At 37.3% G+C, this 26,435-nt stretch overlaps 1 protein-coding gene across 8 annotated transcripts in view; it reads right to left on the bottom strand.

Annotated features, from left to right (window-relative positions):
• ERICH1 (glutamate rich 1) overlaps positions 1-26,435 on the bottom strand; it is a 94,952-nt gene that overhangs the window by 40,863 nt on the left and 27,654 nt on the right. For all 8 annotated transcript variants that reach the window (XR_009818218.1, XR_009818219.1, XR_009818220.1 and 5 more), the window contains exon 3: positions 24,760-24,894. Coding sequence is in view for 1 of the 8 variants with exons in the window: in XM_061990663.1 (XP_061846647.1) it covers positions 24,760-24,894 (135 nt within the window). In the remaining 7 variants the exon portion in view is untranslated. The remainder of the gene's footprint in view (positions 1-24,759; positions 24,895-26,435) is intronic.

Raw genomic sequence — 26,435 nt, 5'->3', positions numbered from 1 at the left:
GAAGCTTTTAGTAAGGTACAACTTAGACGTTGGAGAAAATTGCAAAAGACTTGAAGCTGTTTAGGAGAGGGACTGCATTTTGTTCATTCATACAATGTTCACATACTCACAAATGAAGAATTCATATAAAATGAATGGCACTGAATCGAGTTGGAGGCTGTGGCCAGTGGAGTTCCACAGGGATGGGTTCTGGGGCCAGTCTTGTTCAACATCTCCATCAATGACCTGGAAGAGCGGACAGAGTGTACTCTCAGCAAGTTCCCTGATGACACCAAACTGGGAGGACTGGCTGATTCCCCAGAAGTCTGTGCTGCCATTCAGCAGGATCTCAACTGGCTTGAGAGTTGGGCAGAGAGGAACCCCATGAGGTTCAACAAGGACAAGTGCAGAGTCCTGCATCTGGGAAGGAACAACCCCATGCACCAGTACAGGCTGGCGACTGACGTGCTGGGGAGCAGCTCTGCAGAGAGAGACCTGGGAGTCCTGATTGATAATAAGCTAAATATGAGCCAGCAATGTGCCCTCGTGGCCAAGGTGGCCAGTGGCATCCTGGGATGCATCAAGAAGAGTGTGGCCAGCAGGTCAAGGGAGGTTCTGCTCCCCCTCTGTGTGGAGGAATGGTTAAGGGAGAATGGACATGGATCCCAGGGTATAATGTTAGGCCTGATGGGGCAAGGCAATCTGAGCTCTAGTTATATGAATTTAATGCACAATCAAGACCAGAGTCAGAGCCATGGTTAAAGCAGTTGCTGTCACGTAGTCAGCGCAGACAGCAGGCCATTTTCTGCTCCTTCAAGGTCGGGCTGTTTTCAGCTAATGAGCTAACAGCTCAAGGTGGAAAACAACTTTGGGGAAAAACAAGATGGGAAAATGTGAGGGAGCTTGCTTATCGCAGAAACCACAAGTAGGATGAACATGAGAATGTAATCTATTAGCTGCTGTTGCTGAGCTAGCTTTGAAGCTGCTGTGTATATAAGTTAGAGCCTGCTCTCAATAAAGAAGAAGATTTCTGCTATCACTCACATTGAGTAGGACTGATTTCTTCCCACCCAGCTGAGAATCGGACCCTGGGTTGATCGCTGCATGAAGTAGGCTTGGAGCTGGTTTTTCAGGCTTCGAGCCTGGTTTCAGGCTTCGAGCCTGGTTTGCAGACTTCGAGTCTGGTTCATTTTTCAGGCTTCGAGCCTGGTTTCAGGCTTCAAGCCTGGTTTTCAGACTTCGAGTCTGTTTTTTTCAGGCCAAGAGCCGAAAACTTCACGGCACCTCTGCTCTGCCCTGGTGAGGCCTCATCTGGAGTCCTGTATCCAGCTCTGGGCTCCTCAGCTCAAGAGGGACAGGGAAGTGCTAGAGAGAGTCCAACACAGGGCCACCAAGATGATCAGTGGAATGGAACATCTTTCATATGAAGAAAGGCTGCGGGAACTGGGGCTGTTTAGTCTGGAGGAGATTGAGGGGAGATCTTATTAACATTTATGAATATCTAAAGGGTGGGTGTCAGGAGGTTGGGACATCCCTTTTTTTTACTGTATCTAGCAACAGGACAAGGGGTAATGGGATGAAGCTGGAACACAAAAAGTTCCACTTAAATATAAGAAAAAACTATTTCACTGTGAGGGTGATGGAGCCCTGTCACAGGCTGCCCAGAGGGGTTGTGGAGTCTCCTTCCTTGGAGATCTTCAAGACCCGCCTGGACATGTTCCTATGCGACTTGATCTAGGTGACCCTACTTCTGCAGGGCGTTTGGACTAGATGATCTCTAAAGGTCCCTTCCAACCCTACCATTCTATGATTAAACTGGCAAATGTTGCATATATGCTGCCTACCACAACATAGTAGTACCTCTTGGAGTTAAAGCAAACACAATTAACAGTAATGACAATAATGCGTAAAGTCAGTTATCATAGTCTGCAACAGTCATCAATTATGTTTATCAGACTGCATATACAGATTAATTTCTCTTGCTTATAAGTCAAGTCAAACTCTTGTCATAAGATAACTGTACTTGGTCACAACATTAATCTACCCTGTATCCAACAGTAGCCATACATTGCATTTGGGATTTATACAGTGGTATAATGATGTTCTGTCTTTTGCACTTTCTACCCCAATTGCCATAATTTTTGACTGCTCATCTTTTTTTTGACTGTTGCTGAATGCTGAAATCTTGTTTTCACAGATTTATCACATTGTAAAATTTTACTTCTTCTTGGTAATAGCCAGCTTTGAGCCCATCATTTTGCAGGTTAATGTTGACTCGTTATTTTTTCCTAAGTGCATCACTTGACAACTATCCAAAATGTGTTCCATCTGCTACTTTTGACAAATCATTCAGTCTGAGATTTTGTTGCACCCAGCTCTTGCCTGCAGTGCATTCAATATCTGTGTAGCTATCAGGAAACTGGACTTCAGTGTTCTCTTTTTACTTGACCATGTACTCAACATAGGCCTCCAGCTGTGACCTCCCTGTTCTGAGAACTACTGCATTCCCTTCATCTACTTACTTATTCTGAGACTTTGCCTTTCTGCTATGTCTAAGAGCTCTCTTTGGCGAAGACTTTATTAAAAACTTTGTGGAAACTCAAGGGAACAATATCAGCTGTAGCACTCTTATCTACATATATCCTGGCTCTTCAAAGAATTCCAAAATACATGTAGATCTTCTCTTTGCAAACTTCACATTTATTTTTCCTATGCAGACCACAAGGTTTTGGGCATCTGCAAACCTTATTCTGCATTATAATTTGTGCTGAACTGCCTAAGGCAAACAGCAGGATTACAGGCTTGCAGTTCCCTGAATGATATAGAAACTGTTTGAAAAAACTAGCATCACACTATCCAGCCTCAAAGTCTCTGATAACAAAGCAATTTGAAAAGCAAGTGGTTATGTATCACTGTCAGTAACGTGGGCAATTTTTTTCCTTGAATTCATTCAGAAATTTTAGGTGGATAAAATCTGGTGCCAGTGACTTTATTAATTTCTTTCATTGCATGACCATTTGCATAGCCTTTGAAAAGGCCCAAAAATAAATGTTCCATCATGGGATTTTCCATAGTTTTTTTTCCAGATATCAATGCAAAGAATGTAACTTCTCCGAAGCAGGTCTCTCAGCTGTTCCTTCTACATCACGATCGTTGCCTCAAAAGACTGGCAAGTGCCTTGCTCCTGATGCATCAGAAGTCAGACCTATTACCAGTTTTAATTCTTTGTACCATTTGCTGAAATATTCCTTAGCCTGTCTTGCCATGGTGTCACATTTAAATCTGTTTAAAACATCATTTGCATGTGAATTCAGCTTTTTAAAGAACACCTACTTCTTTCTAACATCTTCCTTTGCTGTCTAGTTTTGCTGTCTTCCTTTTGCTTTTTCTCAAGTTTTTCATGGCAGGTGATAGGTGCTGGCTTTAAATCACATTTGGTGTCCTTAGATAGCTTCCATACCACCTGGTACAACTTCCTTCTCTTAGCTGACCTTTTAAATTCTTTTTAATAAGTATCTTTGTTTTCATGTTGCATCCTTTCTTAAAGTGGAGCACAACTGTTGTGGATTTTTGGGGTTTTCTCGGCTGTTTTTTTCTGTAGGATATGGTTAAGAACCTAAAGGTTGCCACTGCAATGTGTTCTCTTGTGAACTAAACTTCACCCAGGACAAAGCCAAGAGTCTCATTTCCCCTCACAGCTCCACCAACCCATGCCTTGGCTATTGACTGTACCTAAAAACTGCAACACTTCACAACATCCTGATGCGACAGTCATGTCACCTGAATAGAGAGAAATTGAAGATCCCATTAGTAACCTCCCCGCTGCCTCTCTGATTTTTCAGCATTACAGCAATGAGTATCCACAATCCCATCTGGACACATGACAAGCTTGCATTGCTTTTTGATACGTACACTCAAGTCTGCACACACATTGATCTAAGGCATCTAGGAGATGTTTGAAACTATTCCAATGACTAAATTAATTTTGACAATGTTTCAGGCCTCCTATCACTTCAAGCAAAAAGTTACGCTTGAAGAAATTTAAGTGTTCTTAAATAACTTTTCTGATACAAATTCTGTGCCATTCAATGACTTAATTTTTAAACAAAAGCAAAGATTTTTACCTTTTATTGATCTTAAATTTCAAGCTGTCTTCATCCATTTTTGCTTTTTTAGAACGATGTGCAAACAATCTGAGTCAGTCACCATTGTACAGAGGCGTCACAGCACTTCCTAAATGGGCTCACTGCTGCTTCCCAAAACCTCTGAGAATTCTTATGTTGAGTCAGTGAGGAAAATAAAATCAAGTCATGGAGCTGAGCATACTCACAGATATGAAAGATGAACAGAGATTCAATGACAATCTGTAACTGTTCTGAAGACTACTAAATCAGAAACACTTAAGGATTCTAGTTCTGCCTAGGGAGTTTCTACAATTTAGCAGCCACAAAGTCTAATTGCTATTAGATACAGAAATCTTCTCAGACTTTGGCTAATAAGATTACACCTTTATATTGGAACAAAAAGCATCACCATGAATTGGAAGGGAACATTTGTAACATTTATACTAAAAAAATGGAAATATTTTAAACACTCAATGTCACATTTACACATTAAAAAATTGATCTTTCTTTTAACTTCTGCAGATAGAGTTTTCTTCAAACATAGAGCTGATTTTCAACCAATGCTTAGTTTAAAGAATATAAAGCTCTCTTTTTTCCCAGAATAACAACAGAAACGATCCAAAAAGCTGCAGTCTGAAAATCTTGTTCAACATTCATCATTCAGATCTTTCCAAATATACCAGCTAATATAGTGTAAACCATAAGAAGCTATTTAGACTAGGGGACCGTGGACTATTAAATGATAAGCAACTTAATGGAAAACTGATAGCTAGTTTTTGCCTGTGATAAAACAGTATCAAAGAGCAAATCTACACTAGAAGTACAATCTTTTGCACAGGAGCTATCTTTTTTGTATACAGACATTGACTTGGCAAAATGAAGACACTCAGCAGTAAACCTCAGCCTCAATTTACCTATTCCAGTTATCAAATTTTTAAATCTGATATTCAATTTTTGCAATACTTCACAACATTTCTTAGCCTTTTACACAGAATCCAATAACCAGTCACATTTAATCTCACATATGAAAGAGTTGCACAACTACAATTCATTATATGGTTCTTTCAGTAAATCCTGTTTCAAAACACACTGGAAAATGGAAGTCTGAAATAATTCCCATCTTCCAAATGTTTCATTTTAAACTATTTCCTTTATCCATTTATCTTTGGATCTTAACTCTGATTTTTATTAAATTTAACTACACAGTTTCTAAGCAGCTTTGTAAAAACAGGGATGTTTTAAGGTCTGTGTCAGCTTATTTTTATTAATCACATTCTAAATTAATAACATTTTAAAGAATAGTTGAAACATTAACATAAATCCTTTCTTAATGACCAAGTGCTCTATTTTAAGCTAACTATACATATAAGTATGCAGACAGGTATGCTGTAAAAATGAGAAATACCACAGGGAAAGCCCTGAATAGTTGTGTAAGCCAGTAACCTGCCAATTTGCAATAGATAGGAATCTGGTGTCGCAGTCTTCCCAGTAATGCAGGTTTGTTCTTGACTGCATCCTGCGCTGCAATGGGGCTCTGCCCTTGACAGATCTGTGAGGTCAGACTGCTCAGACCTTTTTTTCCCCAGTGAACAGCCTCAAAAAGCTTTTAAATAGGAAAGTTGTATTTTATCAGAACAGACACTAGAAGAAGTTATTGTTTTGGAAGAAAACTCAAATGAGGAAAATCAAACCAAAACAATACATAACCATATCTCCACCTTGCCTGCTGCATCCTGCCAAATCAACCTCGTTTGCTTAGACTTGCTCTCATTGCAGCACATTAGAGACTCCCAGAACTGCAGAAAGGTCTGCGCAGTCCCTAGAGAAAATTTTCTTGTGTCTCTAGGGAAAACCCCTCTGAAGCCTGGCTTCCTGCTGTTCTCAGCAGACATCTGGGGTCTGCTATATATAGGGCTTATTCCCACCATCGTTCCTCCACAACCTGCTTGTCCTTTATGTTCTAGAAAGTTACTCTCTCTCAGCAAATGTCTCCTCATTTTAAGGGCTTTTCCTGGCTTTTCTACTGGGTGGCTACAGTTTCTCAAAGAATAAAACATGACGTATGACATAAATATGTGAATATTCAGAATAAACTGAAAATAAACAAAGCTACCCATCTAATACTATCTGCTACACATATACACAAAAGTAACTGAAATAACTTTGTCACATGTTCTCAACAAATGATTGTGTATTACACACACTCTACTGTTCCTAGGGATTGATCCCACTGTACATTATCAGCTTTACACCATTAAATCTCCTAGGCACAGCAAAGTATTACTGGGATAACACAGGTCAACCAGTCGTCTTCATTTCTAGGACTTCTTGTGATGCTTCCTGAAAGCTAAGAGCTTAAAATGGCAATATGAGCATAATGACTTATCTGTTCAGCTCAGTAAGGTTCACATTTAATTTGTTGAAGGAGTTGCTCTGCATCTCACTGAAGTACAGTATCTTTATTGAAAATAACAGAGACTTTCTTGCCATTCTTCAGTTATGTGACATGATCTGTGAAATAACCCTACTATGATAAAGGGAAATGTGTTCACCAGTCTACACTTGATATTGTATTTCATACAAATGTTAAAATCCATCATCTGCTTGCAGAACACAGTTTTTTCTATCACATGCTGCACCCCCAATCCAGATTAGTGGTGCTGCTACTGCTTTCTTTCTTTACTTGGTTCACTACCTGACACCTCTAACAGACTGAAAGTTTAATCTTTCTTTTCCACTTCGTAAGACTTTATGTATCAAAAGCTGTAAGTCACAGACTACATGTAATATGCTATGGACATGCACAGTTCTTCTTTCCTTTCTTTGATCTATCTTTACGCGGCCTTAGATCTTCATTACTAACCTACTCTCTCATGCTTTCGTGAACTATTAATCCCACTGGAAGGCACACAAATCCCCTTGTTGGTATAAAATGCCATTGCTTCAGGGAAAGAAGAGAACTTATCTCCCAAAGAGAACTTATCCTGCCACAAAGCATCTATATGCTTATTTTTTTCTTTCTAAATGAAATAGCAGCAGGAGAGAAAGCTGTGAGAAGAGGAATAAATCCCGGTCTAACAAATCCCTCTCCTAAGGCTTAATGATGTTTCCTTTGTACATCTTCCACAATCTAAAAAACAGATTTGGGTAAAGAAATTGTGACACAAGTCATTTGGCAGCTCTGGAATAAGAGCTATTGTCCTACTGAGTTGCTGAATCTACCTTTGGGACAGATTAGAATTTGTTCTAAGTATCTTGAGCTGTATTGGGTACTGTCAGTAGATGTGCCATTGACTAAGCTTTTAGTTTTGAAGACTTTTTAGGAGAAAAAACTTAAAAAAAACCCCACTTTTTCTCTGTCTTAATTTTAAACTGACCACTTCCAATCTGGAAAAAGGAAACAGAGGTGTAACTGAGTGATGGTTTAACCCTGGGGCTGGACACCACAGTCTATTTCAGCTTTCCTTCAACCTTTTCAAATTTTGTTTTGCTCTTCCTGACCTTTTGGTTGTAAATAATAACATATCACAAAAGCTTACAGGTGATTGGGACAGCAGAAAATGATCCCAAGAAAACAAACAAATAAAAAAGGAGTAGAACTGTTATGGTAGTCATTGCATTTTCCTATCATTACAGTTCCGAGGGTACCTTCTGAGCTAGCTAATAAAAGGTCCTTTCACTATGCTGCCAGTATTTGTTCAGTGTCTGTAACACAGCTACAGTTCATCACTAAAATCTACTTGATAATTCTTTTCCTGGAGAGATGCAATTACATTATCAGACTACAGATCAGAAACCTAAACTTTAACAAGTGCATTCAAAAGAAATCTCCCCTCAAAACTGCCCTTTCTGTCCTCCTAGTATGGTTCTAGCTAGAAGTAATTTGACATGCAAAATTATTGCTTACATTTATGTTTGCAATTTGACATTATTCTTTCCAGCTTAGTAAAAAACATACTGCTTCCTGCTTCTGGAATTAGAGTGTCTCCACATCACTCCAATAGCAAGATACTCAGAATTTTGTCAAACCTTTAGGCACAATTTGAGTACGACACTCAGCTTGAAGTCAATCATATTGCTCTGCTGCAGTAGTGACAAGGTTATAAAATCCCATTACTTGATATGGTATATCCTCTGCATTGGACTTCTGCTGTGCTTTAATCTGAACCTTTACAGAAACTGGAAACTAATTAAGTGATGTAACTTTCTTCTTCTCACAAAGACTTTACTTCTGGTCTCTGTCACCTGATGTGCACTTGCTGTCAAAGGGGTATTCAGGTGTCCTACACTTAACCTGCAGAAATTGCTTCAACCAGTACTTAGGGCAGACAAATCACATCTGATTTTTCCCAAGATAGCTACTTGTAACACAGAAAGTTTTCTGATGTTAAAGGAATATTCTATTTTTATATTCAGAGTCTGATGACACGTCCCACGCAGGATTTTGTTTAAAGAAGAAAATGGAAAAACGGATTCTGTGTTTTACTCATGTAGAAGAAAAAGGAGCCTGCTTGTAGGCTTCACTTACAAGATCTTCTACATTATTAAGATAATTACATAAAGTGAAGATACTGGATTTAGATGCAAGGAACAGAGATCGGAGAACAATTTTTAAATTTGGATAAGCAAAGTTTTCTTAACTTTTACTAATGAACAAGTCTGCAAGTCTGGTGAAAAAAGCCCAAAAGAGAGAGTTGGTAATGGAGGTAAATGTCAGATTTCCATTGACAAGTGGTACCTAGGTGATGCCAAGAAAGACTGGCTTTTTTTTTTTCAGGAGAAAAGTTGGCAAAAAAAAGACAAGATTAAACCTGGATCCTGAGATGAAAGAGGAGAATGTTTTATTACTTTTAGTCTTCCCATTTACCCTAATGCTATGTACTTCCTAAGGAGCTGTAAAAAGCACAAATTAATGTTTCCTGTACACTGTTCACCTACATGCCAAATAAGGAAGTGCTGAACGAAGAATCAATCAATTTTTTCCTCTGGCAGAAGAATGGGAAGGATGGACATCATTCTTTCCAGTAAAAACACTACATTTCAGCTAAGGTATTTAAGTGAGATGTATAAGCTACTGTAATATTCATTCCCCTTTCTGTGGTTACAAAAGGATAGAGCCTCCCAAATGGTAAGTCTGATGTTAGCTGGTCTTTATTATCATCACTTGTTATAATACCACTAGTTGCTTCATTCTTCTATTTATATGAGCAATTTAGTAGGGTATTCGCACATGCTTCAGTGAAGAAGTGGAATAAAATCAGGACCTTGCACAAATCTGTTTTACTGCAGCAGTTCAGGGTATGAAGTGTTATACACCTGCAGACTAGCCCAGGTGCCTGCAGCAATTTCTGCCTCTCTGTATTGATCTGTTAATACTATCTCTACTTCAAACACATTCCTATATGCATATTTTTGCTCATGTCTTTATACATTTGCATTTCTATAGCAGAATCTTTAGTATTTTACATAGCTGGTGATATGAAAAGTGCACTGATATGAGCAAGTTCTCTGGGGAATGACTCTTAATAAAGGTGCATACTTAATTCATCAATCTTGTTTTTTAAATCTAATGTAACTGTTTATTAAAACAGCACTCAAAGATGTTTGACCTTACTGTGTCAGCATCAATATAGATGGACAGAGATAGAGATGCAAGGGGATAGCTTTGTTTGTAGACAAATAGTGGACTTAAAAGTTAATGAAAAACTAATAAATATTTGTTAGTTAAGTATAAAACAACTAAGGTCTTTTAGTATATTGAACAAAGTCTGGATAGGTTCTATATAAGTACTATACTGGATCAATAAGGACTGCTTGAGATATTTTCACTTCATCTGGTGTTTCCTCTGGAATGCTAGCTGAGTAGACAGATATAATTTCTATATTTAATGAAAGTCACTTTAAATAATTAGTTTAACAGTAAATTGTTTTCCAGTCAACTGAACAGTTGCATGCCTTTTTCATTTTTGGAAATCGTGTCTTACACTTCATTTTATAGCGATGATTAATAACACATTCTATAGATAAAAAATACACATAATAGTATATTGGTTTTTAACTCTCCCCCAGCTTTAGAGAGAAAATGACAAAAAGATAGATATTTATTTGGAGATATTTATATTTATTTGCCCAGTTTGATAAAAGATCTTTCCATTTTTAAATACTCAAGAAATGTTGATAAACAATGGAGTTGAGTGCATACTAAACATGTAAACAATGGAATAGCCTGTGAATGCACTGCAATCCTAAGCCAACCAGGTAAGAAAGTATCCAGGTTGGAGTTTAGGCAGGAGCATGAAGGGAATTAAGCTCCCCGTGTGTTAAGGATGCGGGTTTTTTAACCAAAAGTTTGTTAGGTTCTCTTTAAGGTGCTGCAATCCTTATGGTTTCAATATACTCAGGATTTTTGTTTCTAGTGAGTCTGCTATTCAAGCTACCAAACCAAAGCTTTTATCTAATATTACATCTGTCATTGCTTTACTTTTCACTGGCAAACAGAAATTGCACAATAAAATTATTTTAGTAGCTAGCTGTGCAAGGATGCTGATATCCAGTTCCTTGTTACACTCACACCTTGGTCCTGGTTCCAAAAATCCCACCACTAGATCACCCATTGAGACTAATGTACTAAGCAAATTTGAACTGGCAGAATCAGTTTCTAGCAGTCAAGATTTTAGGTCATATGGCATTTTTCATCCCGTTCTATATACCTTAAAGTTGGACTTACCAGTGAATTACGCTTACATTGCACTGTCTCAATGATCCTAATATTTATGAAACCAGCTTTCCAATAATCCCTTGTGAAAAAGCAACTTAAGAAACCTTTAATTCATGCTTATTAAATTAGATTGGTGAAAAATTAGTATAATCAGCATAATGAAGCAAAAATGTTTCTGTTAAACTAGTTCTGAGTTCTCGCTTACTCCCTTAACAGAAAGATGCAGAGAGAGTTTGTAGGGTGAGATATAGGGAAGTCCTTGACAAATATCATCAACGCATCCAGAAACAAATGGTTCTGAGATAGTAAGATAACGCTGGTCTTGTGGAAAAGTACGGAAGCAGGCAGAACAAGTATGAATTCAGACAAAACTCCACTTGTCATTAGATCAGCTAGGCCAAGACTTGAAGCTCAAGTTTATTGTTTAAACTATCTGCATCACAAAAAGAAGGAAAGTGTTAAGATGCTGGAAGTGGTCCACAGGTTAATGAAGGTCATTTTTCCCACTACAACCATACAGAGCTAGATGCTCAGCTACCACAAACTAGCAAAGTCATTCATATCAGTACAACTGTGCTGGTTGTATCAGTAGTCTGAGAACACTCAGATTTCGTGCAGACGAATTTGTGAGGTGGAGCATCATCAGTTCGATATAAATCCCATAGCACTGTGAACCAGAGATGCAGCTGTTGAAGCGATTTGCCTTTTATCAGGAGAGACTGAAACTTGCTCTAATGCCTACCCATGCAGTTGCATACTGCCAATGCAGCCAGGAAGTTAAGCTAATGGTACATAGATGCTGCAAAAGAATACACAACTTTGCCAGCAATAAGAAAAACTGCAGTAGCTATGGTCTGCCAGAACATGCTGTTTAAAGCAACTGGGGATCTCTGGAATGCACTTAGATTGCCTGTAGTGCATTTTGGCTAGATTACAGCAATAAATTTATGTGTGCTGCTATTTCTTTCTTTTGCTATATCGACATAACTTATTTTATTCAGCCCTCCACAGACTGCTGAGAAGAAAGAGTGAGGCTGATGCATGGCACATGCAATGCAAACCCTGCAATACTGAGCAATCATGATTCTACAGTGAAGTACGGGACTCTCTCTCCATTAGTCTACTCCACAGAAGGTGCTGTTACAAGTTCAAGTTACCAACAGGGCATACCTCAATTATGAATCAATTTCCACTCGCAGGGATAAAGTAAAAGGAAGATAGCATGAAATCAATAAACAAAATTATTTAGCAAAAGTATTGGAAAAGGGAGATAGATGGAGGATGATTTTCAAAGCTTCCTTGGCAGAGGTTGCAGTTGTACCAGGGTCACCTGTATGATTTACAAAGGGCTGTAACCGAAGGCAAAGGATATGAAATCAAGAAATTTCCCAAGTGGAGACTGAATGGAGATAGTCTACTGGAAGCTGTATCAATGTGTGGTTGTAAACTACAAACTTCTGTAAATTATAACAGCTGCTGTAACAGAATAACAATAAAATGAATTCACTGGCAGGCCTGCTTGTGACTTTCAATGTGAGCCAGTAGCATTTTCTGCATGTTATACAAAACATTTATAAAAAACTGTTTAAGAAAAAAAGACACAGTTACTACTACTCACCTACCTTTTTTTCCTGCTGTCTTCATTTTCCTTGTCCACTCAGTCATACTGATTGTAAGCCCCTTCATGTTAGATGGAGCTTTCTGCTCTGTTTTTACAGTTAACAGAGTATTCAAACAGCTAATACACAATAGAAATTCTGCACTCAAACAGTTTTCCTCTTCCCCTATTCCCTATTTTATTTTAATGTGAAAACTGAGAATGCTGCATTGAAACAAGTCTTTGAGAGAAAGAGCAGTACATGCTCTAACAGTGAGAGGATGAGCCAGTGTCATATTCTTATCCTCAGCAGTCACAAGTGTGTTGTCTGTCAGTAGATAATTTGGTCTTGATATGCAGGACACCAACATGTTGCTTTGGTTCAATACTAACAGGTTCATAGGCAATAGTAGAGCAGTGGTGGTTGTAATTTTACATGCACCCAACTATACAACTGATAGTCAAAATGAAAATATCATGTATATTAACAGTGATCAGAAACCTTTCCAAGATGTACAGAACAAATGAATCTCCTGCTTTTACAGAGAATGAACCGAGATACAGAATGATGAAGCACTTGAACGGCCAAATACCAAGCTGTAAGTTTACACAATATGCCTTTCCCCTTAATCTAGCACTCTATTGTTTTTACCCTGCTGCTTGATGACAATTCATGTACAAAAGCTTAGGTCTTGATTATGGTTTTGTTATAAAATAAGGAGGTGAAAGTGGTCAAGCAGTGTCAGCTTTACAAAGTGTTGGGTGTTTGCTCAAGCAAGACAGCAATTGTAACAGTGCTAGATTTTTGCTGGGATCTAAGGTGGTTAGTTTTTGGTGCTGTACTCAATTTCTTTTCCTTTCCCATCAGTTGCCTACTGTCACTATGACGACGGGAACCCTGCAACACAGCTGCAAGGAGGGAGAAAGAGTGATTGAACTCCAGCTGAGAGAAGTGAGTCAGTGGGTGGGGGGCAACAATAGAAAAAAAACGGTATGGGAAGATCAAGGTACATAGCCAGGAAAGAAGAGAAAACAGAAGGCCACAGTGCCTCTTCACTCTGTGAGGCTTCTGTATTAGAGGAGGGGATGCTCAATCAATATGTTTGTCTTCGCTGTAATTTAAAATAAAACAAAAAGCAGGGAAAAAAATTTCACAGAGATAAAGGCCCTAATTCCCTCTCCTCCTGCTTCACATACTGCCACCTGACTAGCAGAACCTACTTTAATCCAATTACCTCTAGACTTACCTACAGGTAAATAAGAGGAGGTTCAGTTTGAGACACTGATTTTATCATGGAGGAATAAGAAACAAAGAAAAGCTGAAGGACAAGAACCATCACAAAAAGTGAAGGTAAGAGGCAGAGTTAATATATCTCATTAAAAATGTCAACAAGTTCTTGCTTTGCTTAAGCCCACATTTGCCTTCTGTGTTTCAAGTAAGTATCTTCTTTCCTTTTTTACAATGTGAAGGCATAAAGCAGGTTTAGGGGTACATTATTTTCTGCACTACAAAAACACATAAGAATGAGATCTCATTTTGAAGGGAAATTTTTGATATTCAATATCCAAGGCTTTCTCAAGCATGCAAAAAGTTAATTACTACTTTGAGCATCTGCAAGTGTACTTATTGACTGTTACAGAAACCTAAATCAAAGATCTTTAATAAACCATTAATATGCAGCCATGGCCAAAGGAAAGCATTACCAGAAAACCCCATTAATATAAACTGATTTTTTTCCTTAATACTTTTTCAGTATTTACAGGCTTTCAGAAAACCACAAAATATGCGGACTTCTGGTTACAAAGATATTTTCCAGAGGGGTTTTTTTTTTTGGTCTGTTTTTTGTGATTTTGGGGGGAGGTGGAGGGCTGTTGTGGCTTTTTTTTTTTTTTTTTTTTTTTTTTAATGGGGTGTCTACCAAAATCTTAAGGTTAGAAAGTATCAAACAAGAACTACTGAAGACTTTAGTGACATTAAACAACTCCTAATCCATACCATGATGCATGAATTCTGCAATAGTCCCATATGCCTGTGGATATATCGGCATTTAGAAGATGTAAACAGTTACAGACAGTGGTAGAAATGACTGGTTTCTACATTGTGTATAAACCTCTACTAGTGATTCATACTTACAATTTAAACTGATAGCCCAGTCCTGTGTTTAAAAACTCTGAGTGGGCAGCAGTGAATTTCTTGGTGAATTTCACATTCACCTGTTGCAGCTAGCGCAACATCACCAGGCCTTCTGCAGGCAGCCCACCCCCGCTGAGAGGACAAGATCACTACATACACAGTATGGATGATGCTTTATTCCAACTAATTGTTTACACCATGTGCTTTTATCTGCTAACACAAGCACCTCTTTTCACTCCACCCTGTGCCCACCTCTTCTGTACCTTCCACCTCTCACGTTACAACCCGAGATCTTCTGGGTGCCTACAACATTCACCTTCAGGAGGTTCATACTTGTTTGGTGTGAAATCAAGAGAGGTTATTACTGGATTCTAGCTTGGCTGCTTGCTAGATCACTAAGACTGCTCTAATACTGCTATAGGATACCAGTAATCTGGAGATGTTTTCTGTAAGTGAAAGCCCAAGTTACATCTATGTCAAATATTTATAATCTGTATCACATGTAGTATACACTAAAGGAAGATTTCAAAAAAGAAGTGATGACATAGTCATCTACCTTTTGCAGCATGGTATATCAGCAAGCATCTCCTTTTAAGCATACATTTAATTTCTTGGATTCAATATGATAGAGGTTAAACACACAATTAGAATTCTAGATGACTCTGAAGTCAGGTGTCACTGTAAAAATGAAATTTCCTCCTCAAGGGGAACAGAATTTTAAACTTTTCACAGAATCATAGAGTAATCATAGAACGGTAGGGGTTGGAAGAGACCTTTAGAGATCATCTAGTCCAACCCCCCTACTGAAGCAGGTTCACCTAGATCAGGTCACACAGGAACATGTCCAGGCAGGTCTTGAAGACCTCCAAGGAAGGAGACTCCACAACCCCTCTGGGCAGCCTGTGCCAGGGCTCCCTCACCTTCACAGTGAAATAGTTTTTTTTCTGATATTTAAGTGGAACTTTTTGTGTTCCAGCTTCATCTCATTACCCCTTGTCCTGTTGCTAGCTACTATATAAAAAAGGAATGTCCCAACCTCCTTACACCCACCCTTTAGATATTTATAAATGTTAATAAGATCTCAAATTTTCCAAAGCAGTATTATGTTAGAGAAGCTGATTTAGGTCTTTAACCTTGCAGTTTAATTCCAGTGATGTACAACATCAGTGTAAATATGAGCACTACTGAATCTAGATCTGTTTTTTAAATTAAGCCTGAGATAACACATTAAGTACTTTATCTGAACTCTGAAAATAAAGAAGTTTACTTAATCTTACTCTGTTTCAGAAAGAAACCTGTAGTGATTTTATGCATTAGGTATGTCATTGCACCTATCAACAAATAAAAAGTCTGTACAAAGGTTATTCAAGGAGAAAACATCTGAAGTAACGGAACTGTTCAGCTTAGCTGTTTAACACCTCTGTCACCATTTGTGGCATCCTTCTCTTAACTCATTCCAAAATGTCAAGTACACTTAAACTGAAGAAGAAAATGACTGTGGAGAGAAAAGTTGCTTAACTTCAAAGACATGTCCCCTTCCAAGTTATTGATTAATCTATAAACACCAGCAACATTATGGAAAGGCTTATATTAACAGCCTTAACAGAGGTGTCATTGTTGCTTTCCAAAGATGACCATACACATGAGAATGACTGAAGCTGCTGGGAGCTCAGGAAAACCTGCTATTTACAAACTGGGAGTCATATATTAATTTCTGGAAATATAAGCTAAATTGCAGAATTATGCCTATAATTTTATCATGAACAAATATATTGTTTTAATAAACTGCAGCATCTGAACTGGCAGAAAATTAAAATTAGAATACTCCAAATTAGCTAGGGGAATTCATTAACAGAAATTAAAAAACCTTAGCCTAACCATCAGAAACACAAAAGAGATGGAACTACCATAAGTTTCTTCCTTGTTGAATTACTGAAAAACATTTTTTAAAGTAATAATTCTTTTACAAGTAAGTTTGTAGCCTGCAAATCCATACCATCAGTACTAGAAGAGCACAGACTCATGCTAACAAGTTTGAGGAAAGAAGGAAAGAAAAATTAATTCTACAGCAATGGTTTTAGAAGCAGCTGAATGCAAAACATGAAAACTCTCTCCTTTTCCACAAGCTGTAAGAAAAATCTGGACAACTGCATATCAATCACATTCACTTATTAATGCTATCATTTGAAATATGATTTGGTGCATTTGTGTTGCAAAATACTGACCATTATACTAAGTTAGGAGCTGTACTTTAGCATCTCATTATTTGGAGATGATTATTTAGCACCTTTCATTATTAAGGCATACTTAATGAGGTCCTAACTTCAAAAGGATTTCATCTGTTAGTATCCTTTAATAGGTTTGTGGCTTGATTATTTTAATGTAATAAAACTGGATGGAAAGAACTGTATTACTTTCTGTTTGCAAATGCAGAATCCTGACTCCCAAATTGCCACAGTTCCCTCAATTGGCCTTGTTAAAAGCTTTGAACATTCAGAATAAATGAAGTTTCCACAAGACGCCTGACAGTCAGTCTAGAAGCAGCTGACAGAACATACTACAAGATAACCTCTCTCACCAGGCTTTTTTTTCCTCAGTTCTTTCTCTCAGATACCAGATTCAAGAAAAGCAATTGTACCTGTGTTTAAATTCCTTAATATTCCAGATAAGTTGTGTTTACTTCACACTGAGTTATTTCCTGAACTGAAATATCTTTTTTTCAAAATAGGTAATAGCAATCATTAGGCACTAATATATGTTTCATTCATTATAAGTACTACATAGACAACACATACTGTAACATTACTGAGATAACTGCATGCATGAATGAACTGATGCAGAGGTAGAAGTGTAAGAATTTTTTAATGCAATATTTCTTTTAATTTTCTAATACCCTGATTAATTTGAAAACATATATTAAACTTTGTCATAGTAATAGTCTTTCAATTGTAAAGAATTTTGGCAATCTGTTGTAACTAAGGTGTTGAAACTGGGATGCTGCGACACATGGAAATCACATGCTATGACTCCTAGAATAGCAAATGTAAGACATGAGTTAATATACAGGGAAAATAAAAATACTTACAGCTTTTTCTTGCAACATACAGCCTATGAACTCATAGCACTGAGATTTTGATATATACTTTGCAATGACTTAGAGAAAACTGACTATCAATTTACAAAGGCTGAGTTCTGCAGGGACTGGCAGGAGGCTTCCAACTCCTTGTTTTTTTCATCAATGATTAACATTAAAATTACTATTGATATTAAAAAAACTCAATGAGAACAGGGAAGTTCCATATAAGCACTACTTAGGAACCTAATTCTAAATAAAACTCCAAATAACAATCCAACCAAACTACCAAAACAAAACAAAAAACCCAGATCATAAAACATGCAGTTGTTTATCAGAAAATATTTTCCAAGATGCTGACTTTTGTCAATGGCCAAGGTATCAAAGTATCAAGTAACAGGAGTTCTTGGTGGAATGCTGAGGCAGAAAAGTCCTGATGCAATTTTCTGATATATAAAAACTATTTTATTTCAACAAATGGTTTTTTTGAAATCACAACTACTACAGGCAGTACTAGGGTTTATATTCTTAAAAGAATGCTGTAAAAAGGCAGATTAATAGAAAAGCTACAAAAGTGACCTGAGGATTGAAGTAAATCTCTTAGAGCAATGTACAACTGAATCTGTTTATTTACTAAAAAAAGATTGATGTTGATTTGATTACTGTGCTTCTTTGTCGGAAGCAAACACTGCTTAATTAAGGGTTCTTCACTCAAATGGAGAAAGGCAGAAAAAACGTAATTTTCAATTTGCCGTTAAAAAACTCTGAATGAGGCCAACTAACTATAAGAACACATTACCAGGAAGTAGTGGAGTCTCTGTGACATTTTTTAAACATGCATGGTTGGACTGTTCTGCAAGCAGAAACTGCTGAGCTCAATATGGGGCTAAGATCCCTCTAACAGTTATAGAAGACTAAACTACCTCATCTAATTATCCTCCTGGTGTGAAGGCTACAAAAATATTCATAATGCCTGAGTGTCACAACTAATGCTACCTAACAGTGAAAAAAGTTTGCTGCTGGCTTTAGCTGCTTTAAATATATTGTTCTCTTGATGTGCTGAGTATATCAGTGCTGTAATGTATCACATTCCCAACCACCTGCCAAGAACAAAAGCTGTCAACACATGATTTTTACTTTCAACTCCTTAACAACAAACACGGGCTTAAGCATCAAGTCTTTCTGAGATTGCTGCCTTAAACCAAAAGTGAATCAAGACACTTCAGGCAGATATGACACTACATGATTACACCTTTACCAAATTTATCTTTTGCTGATCAGTAAGTCCAAACATTTTTGCCAGCAGAACCAAACTCAAGAAATACAGTAGCTTTTAAGAGGTCTGCTAAGTCTCCCTTCCCAATGTCATTATCCTTCACTGGCACAGATAATAATTTCCTGGGATGCATCTCATTTGAATAACTTGATTTACTTGTACATAAATGAGAAATCTCTCATAGTTCATTCCTTCAGCTTGAATCTCTTGCTCTGGCAGTACTGATTCTTTTCAGTATTGCACTTTCTGATAGAAACATAGATAGAAGCAAAAGTCCAAAGGTCAGTCGCATGGACAACCAACTTGTACATATTTATCATGCACAATTGCACTGCCTCAAGCCAATAAGCAAATTTAACTAGGTGACAACGTGTCCCACAGAAGTACCACCTTCTACATTACTTACATTACTTTTGGCCAACTGCCAAAAGGTAGGAGAAAAAGAGAAAAGGTTGCTTTCTTCTGTTTCTCTAACTTGATGACTTCTCAGCATGGGAATGGAGCATCCAGATTGGACTCCTCCTCCTAGCTAAATCCTACCTCATACCCATTAGGAGGTAGGACTAAGCACATTTACGTCTTGCTCCTTTTGTCTAAATAAAGAGTTTCACCAAAACTGAGTAGGTTGTTATCAAGATAATAATAACAGGATATTATCGAATGAGTACTGCATTGTAGTTTGGAAATATGAAGGAAAAATGAGTAAGACTTGACAAGAACAAAATCAATGGTTATGAAATGAAAAATAAGAAAATACCCTAAGAACATTTTTCTTTGAATTCTCTTTATCTATCCTTCCAGACGCCCTCAACTACCACACATTCCCAAACCCTTACGTGCACAGTCTTTTTTATTTTCCACAGTGTCTGTGTCGGGAATTTGCTCTGCAATGAGTCTAGGAAACACCAAATACCACTTTGCAACTCTAAATAGGGATTTAATATTAAAGCACTTCAGAGAGAAATTATAGCTCAGCACATTCCTTTGTGCACAAATAAAGTAACTTCATGTTATATTCTATATATAACATATAGAGAGAAATAAAATCAAACATTGTTATCTTTTAGAAGGAATAAGGTCATATATTTTTCATTTGTATTTCAATGCAAGATACAGTATTTCCTATTGTTTCACCTGTCTTAAAATAAGAAGTAAGAATTGCACAATTTAACTTCATTTTATGAAACTAAATCCCAAAACAAATAAAAACTAAGCTACTGCTTCCTTTTAAAATTAAGGAACACAATTAAAATTTCCTGGATTCTTCTTTCATATAGAATACTGTTAAACATGAAAACATATCTCTCAAATGGAGAAATATTTCTCAATCAATAGATAATAAAAATAAATTAATCTCTGACTTAAGAGCTTTACGGTATGAAGATATTGAGTTTATAACCAGAATTTGATGGATGATAACTTATCTGTAGCTTGAACATTACAGCTTTTAATGTCCTTGTCAAAAGTATAAGGTCTACTGCTAAAATAAAGTTAACAATGCATTATTGTGTACTGAAGTCAACGTGAAAATCATGTGAAAACCAAACCAAATTCTCTGCATTATTTCCTTCCTGGGCTGTGTATTTCCTGTTACTCAATTCAGTAAATGGAAGACTGACATTATCACACCATCACAGTAACTCGATTCCTCCAAAAGGGAGTTTTTTTAAAATTAGACATCTAAGTCTAATTTATTATTCTATGAATGTTGGATAAATTTAATTTTTAATTATTTTAAGGCAAGGAAGTCTTAGATTTTTCTTCTTATTACTATAGGTTCGTTAGTCACTCACTTACATGAAGAATACAAATCTGAAAGAGCACTTTTATTGCTCCTACCTCTGGGAAATGTGGAAGAGAATTACACAATGAAGCCAAGACATTTCAAGAAACTTTAAATTCCAATGACACCAGTCACTTATTCTTGCATCACAAAGTGACTGTGTAATGCTTAGGTCACAATTTATTTGATACAACTGACGAAAATATTTTACAAGTCTTCAAAAGATTACTTGAAGTGCTAAAAACAACATGCAGAGACAAATGGAGAAAGATATACTGAAATATTCACCCAGACCTACTTTGCTTTGTTTTTTTCTTGTTCAGAAGCTTGTATATGCAAGATTAATTTCATTCCGACAGTATCAACCATAAGGTAACTACTAGTTTAAAGAACAATAATAATGGACAAACCCAAACATATTTTAGAGCTGACAAGAAATTATTTCCATTGGTAGTTGTAAATTAACTTCAACATTTAAATAACTTCTGAAAAGCAGCTGATGTCTAATTTCTATTCTAGAGATTAAGTATTTCCTTCTTCTACAGATGAATTTAACACAATGAAGTATCAGCCATAGAATATCTACTTCTCCTGATAACCTTGTTGTATTAATTCAGATAGACATGGATTTGGTTTTCTTAATTTATTGAAAAGACATAGAAAATATCACTGATATATAAACCAACTTACAACTGAAGAAATTAAATGCCAAGACATGGTCAGATTATTTTCATGAGACAGGTTTGATAAACAACAAAATTATCTTCTGAGTCAGGTTCCTATTTGTGTGAATTTTCACAGAATTTATTTCCCCAACTTCTAGGTCCAAAGGACAGAAAAGGCTAGTGAGGCAGCCTTTTGTTATCCAGCATCTATGCATCAGGCTCTGCTTTTTAGGGAACACAGCAGAAGACAGCCTGTTGCCCTTCAAAATATATCCTACAGATTGTATTAAGAGTAAAACAATGTAAATGTTAGACCTACATTTCTGCCTTATGGAATTTATTCTTTGGGAATACCTGAAGCACTTCTAAACAAAACAGATGTATTTTATATGTAAACAATGTTCATATGTACATGCATGCATGCTCTCTCTCTTTTCTTCAGCGTCAAAGGTTCTCATTGGAGCTTTCCTTTATCCTTTCGAAAAAAACATCTAAATAAAGGACATACAACTACATCTAGGTGAGCAAACTAATCCATGGTGTGATTGTCTAAACCATTCCTTTCGTATTTTATAAGCACTGTCTGGAATCACAACCTTCATCCTGCAATAGATTTTATGTGTACGCTTAAATTAAATACTCTAAAAGATTTATTATGTTTAAGGTTAACCACATCCCTCAATCCTGCAGCAAGAAAGATGTGGCATTACAGGGTAGTGAAACACCAGGGCAAATGGAAAAGTGCATGTACAAAAAATCTCCCCATGAGGAGCTTTCTAAGAACAAATTAGGGAAATAACTGGCAAGAATGACATCTATAGTCAAACCTACCCTACAAAGAGAGCATAGACTCACTTGAAAGAATTGTTTCAAAGATAACGTCAAACTTAATTTTTTTCTTGATTATGTGATAAAATGTAATGTCAAGTAACAAATCAATCAAAAAATAAATCTCCCCAAAATCCAGATGCATTTGTGAACTATTAAAAAAGTGTCTGAAGTCCAAAACCTACTCTTCCTGAACACTGGGACTGAGATCAGCTAAAAGAAATCACCATCCAACAGTCAATACTGTCACTAGGCAACACTAGAACACTACTTAGTGCTGTCATGGCTGAGTACGTTTGTTTTAAAATACTTCAGGAAAAGATTAAATCTAAAAAATGAGCAAGCAAGGCCATTGTTCAACAATCTATTCATTGTAAAACCAGACAAATATTTATATGATCCTCAAAAAAGACACTATAACATAATTCTAAATTCTATTGTACTTTACTGCTATACAATAGATTGACATCTAATATGCACTGCGTATTAATTTATCTGCATATCTTAAACAGCAACTGAGTAAGCTTGCCACAAAAATGCTGGGATGATACCTTAACAAGAATATATTTCAGTTGCAGTAGTGTCCAGAGGCTTGCATTCTAACATTTTATACAGAAGTCATTAAGTGCCTGTACAAAAGTGAATGTTATATTATACATATACACATATACATCTACCTACAAAGTATTATGCAACTTCATTTAGTCTTATTAGGAAAATATGGAAACAGGGAAACATACCTCTAATATCTGAAAGGAGATTGGATCAAATAATAAACAGAGAGAAAAAAGGTTCTTCAATATCAGAATAAGCAGCTTGAATCTGACATGCTGGGAAAGAGTAACCAAATATTCTGTCCAAAGACAACTGAGTGACTAAAGAAACTTAAGGGTAGTTTAGAAACAGATTCTTGGGTTTGGAACATGAATCCCATCTAAAATAAAGAGAAAAGCACAACCTGGAAGCTGTACATTAGAACACCGTCCTACCCATAATCCCAAAAGTATCAAGATGTACTGTTACGTTAGTCTGATGAAGTTACCTATTCTCCAACCTATAAAAACATCTTTAAACCATTTCACACCAACAAAAAACATTCTTGATGTGTGGTCAGTCATTCTGTACTTTGCTTCAGTCTCTTGGGCGACTTTGATAGTTTTTTTGTCTTTCTGTATCTACAGGTTGTAACCCAGGTCTTCTTTACCTTCAGGCAGTCTCCAGTTTGAAACAGGTATAATAGTTTAAACACTGCTTATCAAGTGGTTTACTTCAGCAAGCTCCTCTGGTATTTTCTTTTGCTGTATACTGTTCCTAGCAGCAAATGACAGTGTAACGGAAAAGTACTGTTTGTTAATCAAATCAAGGGGTAGGTTGAGCAAGGGACCATAAAGATCATTGTGAAAGATAAGTCTTGCAGAACCTTAACCATGAACATCCAGTAATGTAAACAAGTGCAGCTTGCTTGAGATGCATACCGTAGAGTTTACATAAGATGCACCTGATTGTGCATGAGCCAACGGACTCCAAGAAGAAGGGTCACGGACAGGCCACTAGAGGAAGACTACTGACTTCATCCCCACGACCACGGAACAACCACCAGGAGGCAGAGAAGGACCTCCTAGCAATAGAACTGGCACATGCGCAGAGTACTCCAGGAAGCACCTGGATGCACCTGGCCAATAAAAACTGGATAAAAGGACTCTGGTATAGGGGGATGTTGCACACTGTTCGTTGCTGGAGCAGAGTCTCCCCAGCTGCCCAGTGCTGTTTTGCTTATTTGCCACTTGCTTAATAAATTCTCTTAATTACTTACCTAAATTGACTTGTGAACTCTGTCACAGCAGTCACAGCAATCTATAACAACAGTGATTCACAATCCACAGTAACACACTGACTGAAAAAACTAATGAATTTGTCTTATTTAGGCTTAGGATTTCTTCCCAAGACAGATAGAATCATAGAATCAATTTAATTCTGGCAACGTCATTCAGAAAATCCTGGTTCTAACTGAGGCCATCTTCATTACAGATCCTGTACTACTTCTCTTGCATCCTTTGACAACGCTAAATATTGCTTCTGAAGTTACCTGGTCACAGTTTCTCATCAGAAAGCCTCTCAACACTAAAGGATTGGTATCTCCCCGCATCAGCTCCAATGAGGTGAGTATTTTAAATGTGAGAGGTAAATTTGAAAGTTTGTTAGGTCTTTGCCCAACTCCTGAGAATATCAGTAGTAAGACTCATTAGAACATCTGTATCTAACATTTACATAGGCATAATAAGAATATGCACATGCCACTCCAGCAGGAGGAGCTGAAGACTTTGTACTGAGTTACACTTTGTTTAACTTCACTAAGATCAGTGGCACTCCATGGCTATAACCAAATGTTGAATCTGGTCTTCAAACTCTAACAATGGAAAAGAACCCATAAGGATGCACATCTGCATTTTGCTTATGCTGCAAAACAGTGACACCCACTGGCAATAACATTTTGAATACTTATTTGTTGTGATTTGGATCTCCTTGATAAGAGTTGCTCTTGAGAAAAAATTGGTTATCATTTAACAACCACATAAACTTACCTGTTGAGTCAGCACTACTGTCTGAGTTTTCAGAAACTGAAATACTAATAGCATCTGGAGTAATTGCAACGTAATCCTCTGGAGGAAGATTCACTGTATACACTCTCCTTGGAGACAGAATTGTATCGTCGCTACCTACAAAGCAGAAAAAACAAAGTGTCTGGCCATTGATCTCAATATGGATTTTCTCAAACATTTTTCCAACTACAGCAACGACAGTAAGTGTTCTCAAAAATCATTACAGAGGAAAATGAAGTGAAAAAACATCTGGTGTGGAACATTGAAATTATCTTATCAGTACCAAAATTACACTGAAGTCCATAGCAGTTATGAATACTTCACAGGTTGTTTCCACCAAAAACACTTTTATGCTTTGTGTCAGACCATTTCTCTGCCTTAACTTCAGGAGAAGCTTTCACTTACAGTGATATTTTAAAAGACGCTCCACACATTTTTCTCTATTCAGCATGGACAGACACCAGTTCTTTAAGAACTGTTTCATAAAAGATGGATGGATGGATGGAGAGATATAATCTGACTGCAAAAAGAATGACAGAACTGTGGTTTGTCCACTTGCAGATCTTTTAAACATAGCCTGTGCTGTTTTTCAGTCTCAACATACACTGGAGTGCTTTCTACAAAGGCAGAACCTTCTAGCTCAAGATTGTATTTGAAAATACAATCCTTTTACTTGTTCTGCATAATTCCTGCTGCTTGACCTCCGTCTTCAGGATTCTCTCCTTAAATACCAGACAAGTCACAATGGGCAGAGAAAAAATTATGATGGTAACAAGCAACCTAGTAAAGAACAGACAGTCACTTACTGCTAGTCATTTGTTTCATTCAAACGTAACAATAGAAACATTGTTGTTCTTTGCTGGGTTGTTGGAGTAGTTGATGTATTATTTTTTTTCCAAATTCACTAGTCCAGGTAGGAACTTCTCTCACAAAGTTATAGAACTTCCTTTATGGAGAGTTAATAAGTTACTATTACAGTACGATTCCCTTAGCTAGTTATAACACTTTTAGTGCCCAATTTTATTAATTTAACTAATATAAAAATTTGTCTCATCTGCAAGTACAAGCCAATAATGTGCCCTTAAAGCCAAGAGGGCCAATGGCATCCTGGGGTGCATTAAGAGCAGTTTGGGCAGCAGGTCAAGGGAGGTTCTTCTCCCTCTCTACTCTGCCCTGATGAGGCCTCATCTGGAGTCCTGTGTCCAGTTCTGGGCTCCTCAGCTCAAGAGGGACAGGGAAGTGTTGGAAAGAGATCAGCGCAGGGCCACCAAGATGATCAGGGGACTGGGACATCTTTCATATGAGGAAAAGCTGCGGGAACTGGGGCTGTTTAGTCTGGAGGAGATTGAGGGGAGATCTTATTAACATTCACAAATATCTAAAGGGTGGGTGTCAGGAGGTTGGGACATCCCTTTTTTCTACTGTATCTAGCAACAGGACAAGGGGTAATGGGATGAAGCTGGAACACAAAGAGTTCCAATTAAACATAAGAGAAAACCATTTCACTGTGAGGGAGCAGGGGCACAGGCTGCCCAGAGGGGTTGTGGAGTCTCCTTCCTTGGAGGTCTTCAAGATCTGCCTGGACATGTTCTTATGCAACCTGATCTAGGTGAACCCGCTTCTGCAGGGGGGTTGGACTAGATGATTTATAAAGGTCC

The sequence above is a fragment of the Colius striatus genome, chromosome 2 (genome assembly GCF_028858725.1).
Source record: "Colius striatus isolate bColStr4 chromosome 2, bColStr4.1.hap1, whole genome shotgun sequence".
Lineage (NCBI taxonomy): Eukaryota > Metazoa > Chordata > Aves > Coliiformes > Coliidae > Colius > Colius striatus.
Note: the sequence above shows the minus strand (reverse complement) of the source record. Positions and strands in the feature narration are given on the sequence as shown.